Below are 7,820 nucleotides of genomic sequence, written 5' to 3'. Positions count from 1 at the left end.
ATATGCTCGTGGGAAGGTATGATAATTGTGACTAGATTTCTAAAGAAAATTCTAAATATTTTATTGTAGTAGAGGACTATTTTAATAATTCTAATAGTGTCTGTCACCTACATCTGGTTTTCCGGCATCACTCACACTACTATGACTTGATGTAGATACGACATACGCCCCTCCTTCAGAACTACAACTCCCATGTCTCCCTGCGCCTTCCTTACGTCATCACACAGCGACGTCGCGTTTCTCTCAGTCTATTGTACGCGAGAAGATGGCGGCCGGGACTGGCAGTAAGTGCGAGAAATTGTCTTTGTTTACGTTATTATCATAGACGGTTCCGTGAGGCATTCTTCACAGGGGCATGGTTTGTTACACGTTGTGGACACATGCAGTGCCGCCGCTGCTGCTGATAACCTCTTTGTTTTTTGTGTAAGAACACAAGCTGCTGAGCATCGGCCCCACCGAGCCGTGGTCTGTCCGGGAGAAACTGTGCCTCGCCTCCTCCGTCATGCGCAGCGGAGACCAGAACTGGTGAGTCCGGCCGACTGCATATCTGTTTACTCTTGCCCTCAGCCAATCAGTGCTGGCGCCTCCTGTCACGTGACGTCTTCCTAAGTAAACAAACAGGCCCTGTCCTCTGTCAGCAGCCTCCCTGGTGTTTGCCCCCGGCCCTCCCTCACCCTGACAGCCACCATGTGAACCTCTCATTTCACCAGTTACCCCGCAGCTTTTCCTGACAGAAGAGCAGTTTTATATATTTATCGCCACTCTTAGCTCAGCTCCTGTCTGTGTATGTTAACCCTTGGGTTGCCAGCCGACCAGGAGGTGGGCTCCAAGGCTGGTGCCGGTGTTTACATTTTACTGGCCGTCATAATGTGAGCACCAACCATGGCAGCTAGTGGTTACTGACTGAAGTAGGTCCGGTCTGCCTGCCATGGCTGCTGCAGGTCCTGACTCCTCCCCTGCATCTGCGCTGCGTACAATGCAAATGCGGGGACCGGAGCTGCTTCAGTATGGAAGTTACTTCCTGCCAGTAGCGCAGACTGTTACCATTGGGGCCACCAAGGAGAAGCGCTGTTACTATTAGGGCCACAGAAAGGGGGCGCCGTTGCTACTTGGGCCCTGGAGAACGTGAGCTATTACTATTGGGGCAACTGAAAAAACTGAAGAAACATCATATGTCGTGATAAGCCACACGCCTTTTATGTTGGGTGACATCTGGTAACCCTCGCTCACAAAGACGTTGTCAGCTGATCGCGGCCGGGTATTATCCGGCAGAGGCAGCGTACACCGGCCATGTATACAGCACCGATCCCACGGTGTACATGTAGGTCCTGGGGTGCTAAGGGGGAAACTGCTCTGGAAAAAAAAACTGTTGGGTTGCTATGGGCAACAAAGTCGGTTCTTATGTAACCCCATTTCCCATTTTGGACCCTAAAGACTAACCAAGGTTTTATTTTATTTTTTAGCCTCATCGCTTTATATTAAACTTTTTAGATTTTTTTTTTTCTGCTGGCATAGTTGTATTCAGACTTGTTTTTTGTTTGTATTTAATGACACTGTTTTGGGGTCTGTGTATTGTGTAAGGTCTGTTTTTTTTTTTTTTTGGTTGGGGATTGCAGTGGAAAAAAAATTTTGCCATTGTATTTTGGATTTCACTTTTATGTAGTTCCGCATGCAGAATAAATAATGTGATCACCTGATTCTGTAGGTCAGCAAGGAGATGACGGGTTTAGACATTTTATTTTTTTTTCTTTCAAATTTTGGTATTTTTATACACTAAAAACACTTTAAAGAAAGATTTTGCTTTTGTGTCGCCACATTCTAAGAGCAAGGATGACTGCGGGAACAGGGATGTGACCATCTCCATACGTGGCGTGGACTCTGTTTTGAGAGGTACGCTGTTTCCCTGAAAATAAGACATAGCATGATTTTCCAGAATTTTTGAGGATGCTTGAAATATAAGCCCTATTCCAAAATTAAGCCCCGCTAACAGTTAATGTAAAAAGTCAATTTAAATAGTGTCCAGGCAGCTATACATGTAAAAAAGTTAAACCTTTTTGAACACACATTATTATAAGACACTGTCTTATTTTCAGGGAAACACGGTACTCCGATCTGCGGCTTGTAGTAAGGGAAAGCATGGACTCTTTTGCCTCTGTCTTCATTACACGCCGACTCTTCTCAGTAGCTGACATCACAGCGGCTCTGCCCAATGATAAATCTAAATCTATTAGTTAGCTGAGTTTGCTGCAAAAATTGTGCCAAAATTTTGGTGCAATTCGCTGTAATTTTTGGTAAAATTTAGGTCATGTCCCTTCTTTGGACAAGTCGGAAAAACTGTTTGAAAATGTCTAAAAATGCACTGTAAATGTTAGACCGTTTTCTGGCATAATTTGACCCAGAAAACTATCAAATATTGAATAGTAAATAAGCCTCACAGTCTGCAAAGAAAACGGGTGATCAATCCAAGAAGTTATATGGTCTCCAGAAATAGTGTTATTCCTCATGTACACACACGCCAACTGAATCTGGGGCTCATTCACACGGGTGTGACGACTTTTGGCCGGCCTTGTAATGGCCGAAAATCGCGTAAACCAGCGTTAAAACTCCTGTTTTAACACTCTTTCAGATGACTGAATGCGGTGATTTGTACACCGCACCCGGAATATCATCGGGTGGGGGTGACAGTTTAGCTCTGCTAAACTGCCTTCCTCTCACCGGCTGTTGGCAAGGGGAATGGGTGCGAGCTAGTGTGCTATGGGAGGGGGCGGGAGCTTACCACACTAGCTTCTGCCACCTCTCATTGCGAACAGCCGGCAAGGGGCAGAGAGGAGGAGGGAAGGGGGTGGGAGTTTAGCAGACACGCTGTTAAACTCCTTCTCACCTCCCTTTTCTAGCATCTCTCATAGGCTTCAATAGGAGTCTATGGAACCGGCCTCCGTATTCCGTCTGGAAAAGATGGTTCCAGAACTATCTTTCTTGGCCTGCGTAAAAGCGGCTGTCCGGAATGCGCACCATATGCGCTATTTTTGCCTGCCAGCCATTTTTGCACACCGGCAAATCGCCCAAGTGAACTAAGGCATTGGAAACCAATGCCTCAGAAGGGTGGCACATATCGGCGAACCGTGAAAACGCGGTCGATATATACCCATGTGAATGAAGCCTGAAAGATAATTTAACCCCTTCACAACACAGCTAATTGTTGTAGGTTAGGAGGGCGGGTTGTGGGCTCTAGAGTTGAGCCTGCTCCATACCTATTCGCTGTTGGCTGGTTCTTATAGCCAGCTTCAACATAATTAGTATTAGCATATTCATAAAAGTCAGAACCATTTAAATATCCCATTATCTATCCTGCATTGAGAACGTCATTAAAAAGTAAATAAATAAAAATATGTTGTCAAAGTTGCAGTTTTATGAGCACCCTGCCACCCCCCCAAAAATAGAGTAAAAAAGTCATATGTACCCAAAAATGGTAACCGTAAAAACTACAGCTCAATTTGAAAAAAACAAGCCACCTCACAGCGCCATTGGTGGAAAAATAAAGTTATTGGTCTCGGCATACAGCAACCAAGTTTTTTTTTTTTTTTTTTTTTTTATGTTGTTATAGTAGTAAAACATAATAACTACATGAACTGGGTATCGCTGTAATCTTACTGACCTGCGCAATAAAATGTGTCATCTTTTTAATGCATTGTGCATGCTGGAAAAGCAAACAACATACCAATGGTGCAGATTTTCTTTTTTGTTCTAGTATTTTACCACCACTTAAAAAGCTTTAAAAGTTATAAAATACATTTACTGGTACGGTACGTGTTTCCCTGAAAATAAGACCCTGTCTATCAATTTTTACCCCCAAAATAGGTACTAGGTCTTATTTTCGGAGGATGTCTTATTATACTTACCTAGCAGGCTCAGTCTCGGACCCTACCGCTACTCTCCGGAGCTCCGACGCTCTTGCAGTCCTCGGCCGCCACCAGAAGATCACTTCCTGATTACGGGATTCATAAATCCCACCTCCAGGAATCAATGGCTCTGATTGGCTGAGCAGCGCTCGAGGAGCAATCAGTGCAGCGCTTGATGAACCAATGCGATGGCTGTGATTGGTTCATCGAGTGCTGCATTGATTGGCTGAGCAGCAGTGAAAGAACCAGTCGCAGACCGTGTTGTGAAGGCAGCATTTATAAATTGGCTGAGCCATTGCATTACCAAGCTTGCTAGGTAATGTATTCCTTTATGTTATTCAGCTAGGGCTTATTTTCAGTGTGGGGCTTATATTTCAGGCCTCCCCAAAAATTCTGAAAAATCATGGCAGGTCTTATGTTTGGGAAAACAGGGTAGTACCATTGAAAAATTAAACTTGTTGAGCAAAAACAAATCTTCATACAGCTATAATGATGCAAAAGTAAGAAAAAAAATGAGTCTTGAAAGATGTGGGTGGATTGAAAACAAAAAAGGTGAGCTCTTCATGGAAAGTTAAAGTTACTGCCATGGAATAATTGCAGTGAGGCAAATGATGAAATGACTAAATTCATGTTGCTATTTGCAAATTCTTAGACATATTTGTGGCCATTTTGGTTGTCATCTGACTCCCCGTATTAAAGATTGGGCAATAGATGAAACTTTTAAAATGTGACTCATTGAGCACCTTTAGTCACCTCGGTGCTGCTGTTTGCCCATGTTGGGGTCTCTGGGTGGATGTGATATTTGGGTCTCTAGGCACGGAGCTGGTCCAAATGGAAGTGCAGCTCATACCCATTGTTGTTTTTCCCTTGTGCTGAGCTGTGTAGCGCATCCCTACTCTCTGAATTCCATTATAAGATGTTGCTGGTTTTTTTGGGCAAAGTGCTGTGTTGTTCCAGAATTACCCTTAAAAATCTTTCTTAAACCAATAATTTTGTGGTGGTGCTGTTATTGAATTTAGCTTCTAAGGCAAAATGTCAATTCAAGAACTTGTAAACTCCATTTTTCAACTTGTTCTTTTAGGGTGTCTGTGAGCCGGGCCATCAAACCTTTTGTAGAACCAGGTCGTCCTCCCGATTGGTTCTCTCAAAAAGTAAGTGCTCTCTTTGTATATATTCATAAAGTGACCCATTTATCTGATTTCCAACGACGATTCTTTCTTGAGTTTCTGTCTTAATTGCATGGGGATAGAGGCCTGGGTGGAATCTAGTGTTTGATATGTGAAACAGTGGAAACTTTGGTCTCAATCACACACGCTGAGGCTGGCTGGTCTTATTAGCGCATTACGTGTGCAAGACATCTGATGAACCGGTCCTGGTGTCTAGGCCTATACTGGCAGCGTGGATGGGGGGACTTCCTCTCTCCCGCTCTGTCGGCCACATCCAGGTCCACCTCCCTCCAATCCTAGGTCGCTACCCTTTCTCTCTAACTACTCACAGTAGTCCTCCATGGAGGGACACACAGGTATACATATGGGGCCTAGATCCCGCTATATGGACCGCTTTCTCCAGCAGCGTCTCAGAACAGCTCTCCAGCAACCATTGAAGTGATTGCTGATCACCTGCCTTGGACCAGGTAGGCTCTGCCCTTAGGGGCGCTCTAATATTCTGCATCAATCATGACTATGCAGTTATGGAAAGCATCAACCCCTCACCTCCACCCTCATTTATCATTTACATGGGGGAGTCATCCGTTTACAACTGGCCTTATGGTCACCATTGTAAATGCAATTCAGGCCACCATATTAACAAAGTAAACTGATTACGGATATATTCTGGCATTAGATGCAGTGAATAGACGTGTAAGGTTGGGTCCTTGCAGCGGAATGTCCGTAGCGGGCAGACTACCAGTCTCTTTACCCATTTCCATAGCATGAATAATTGTCTTACTGGCAGATGCTGCATCTGAGTACATAATGATTGAAGTGCCAGTCATTCCCTCCGTCATGCAACAAATAACGATATTACTACTAGCCTTGGTACTAATCATGATTGTCCATGGCTTGCTAGCATCAGACAGTCACATTACACGCTTCATGGCGGAGTAACTAAATAACTCCCAGACATGGTATCTGACGTCATCTACAGTATTGCTGTCTGTTGGTCAAAAACCTGTTACTGCTAGATTTTATATAGCTTGATCATGCAGGAAGAGGAACATTGAGGTATTTCATCATCTTCCTTGAAGTGTCATTTTATGTCACTAGACTCAATACTCTGATGTAGGTATGCTATTTTTGCAATAGCTAGAGTGATAACTGCAACCCCCCCCCCAAAAAAAAAGATTCCACCAGGACGTGTCAGTGAAGTAGTCGCTGACTGCTCATCAGGACTGGAAGAACAAAGTGAGTTGCTACATAACGGGGGACAATGAAAAGCACAAACTAGCAACAAGCATGAGGCACGTCCTAAATCTATAACTAGCACCTTTTCTAGGGAGGTGCTGGTTTAAATGGACAACGAGGGAACTTGATTGGAAACAAAGCCCATCAACCATTTGAATTTGACACCTCAATGGCATCAGCAAGGAGGTGAAGCCTACTTCAGTATTTGCCCTGTCGCATTAACTGTGACACCCTGTATAAAACAAAATCTGCATGTGCCAACTTTGCCTCATTTTGCACTAGGACTGTTATGCCACGTACAATACGCAGCTTTTTCAGCTGCAATGATGAAGTTGTTTTCAGTTATGTTGGAACATCAACATTTTATTTCATCAGTAATGTTAATTTTGTTTTATTTTCAGCATTGTGCCTCACAGTACTCTGAACTTTTGGAAACCACGGAGACCCCAAAGTAAGTATACGTTAGTGAGCAAAATGTAATTCTCTTTTCAAGATGTGATATAGGCAGACCTATTGCCTGTTGTGCAATCCAAAGCTATTCCGAAGGTGTCCATAAACACAATTAATGTCTGACATTTAAAAAAAAAAAGGAAAATGTGTTTCCCGTAATAGAAAATAATATACAAGTGTGTATACTTTCCTCTCCTGGCTCCCTGCATCTCCAGTGCTGCTGCTGCATGCTTAGCACTGGGTCTGGGCTTACAGGCTGTCGTCAGCTTGTACATGGCACATCATAGTTTGCTAAAGCTAATCTCTGACCTCAGTGCTCAAGTGCAGCAGCCTATAAATATTATGTCATGAAGGAGACCCAGAGTTGTCGGTACGGGAGAGAGTGGTGAGTGTATGCTTATTTATTATTTCCTATCATGGGCAACCTGTTTAAAGAAAAAAAAAGTTGGACAACCCCTTTAAGGGGAAATTTTAATTTAAGCTGGAGATTCATTTAAAGGGTATGGTACACATATGCCATACGTTCTATTTTCCCTCATGATCCGCATTCATTAAATACACAGTTATGACAGCACAAGCGGAGGAGATTTCAGAAAAAAAATTCAAAATAAATAATCAAGGCACGTCCTGTCTGCTGATATGCTGATTAGGGCTCATTCACATTAGCGTTGGGTTATTCAATTTTCTTGCTTTACTTGGAAGCAGAAAAATGGCACCCCCAAGGCTGAATAATTCTGTCTTATGACAGAGCAAAATGGCCCGATTGGCCTCCCATTGACTGTAATGGGGATCTGTATGATTTCTGCACAGCAGTACAGCACTTTGCTGCAGTTTACAGGACGAAATAGCGGAAATCAGTTACGGAAGTTCCAAACAAAACTCCTGTTGCTATGTGGATGAACCCTTAGTGGTGTTCCCACAGGTCACAGGTAATGTAGGTAGTTATTACACAGTTTTTACAGCTTGTTCTCGGGCTTCTGGGATTTGGACCTCTCTTACTTGCAAAACTATATTGCATTTAATGGAAATCCTGTTTTCCTTTTGGGCTTCTAGCATTTCTCTTTTGATT

General features: G+C 43.4%; 1 protein-coding gene across 6 annotated transcripts in view; it reads left to right on the top strand.

Annotated features, from left to right (window-relative positions):
• Nucleotides 1-232: 232 nt before the first annotated feature.
• BRD8 (bromodomain containing 8) overlaps nt 233-7,820 on the top strand; it is a 29,825-nt gene continuing 22,237 nt past the window's right edge. For all 6 annotated transcript variants that reach the window (XM_066591367.1, XM_066591366.1, XM_066591369.1 and 3 more), the window contains exons 1-4: nt 233-284; nt 429-525; nt 4,981-5,050; nt 6,703-6,752. In XM_066591367.1, coding sequence (XP_066447464.1) covers nt 266-284; nt 429-525; nt 4,981-5,050; nt 6,703-6,752 — 236 coding nt within the window. In that variant the 5' untranslated portion in view covers nt 233-265. The remainder of the gene's footprint in view (nt 285-428; nt 526-4,980; nt 5,051-6,702; nt 6,753-7,820) is intronic.

Source organism: Eleutherodactylus coqui, chromosome 2 (genome assembly GCF_035609145.1).
Source record: "Eleutherodactylus coqui strain aEleCoq1 chromosome 2, aEleCoq1.hap1, whole genome shotgun sequence".
Taxonomy (NCBI): Eukaryota; Metazoa; Chordata; class Amphibia; order Anura; family Eleutherodactylidae; genus Eleutherodactylus; species Eleutherodactylus coqui.
This window is presented reverse-complemented; position numbering and strand designations above follow the sequence as displayed.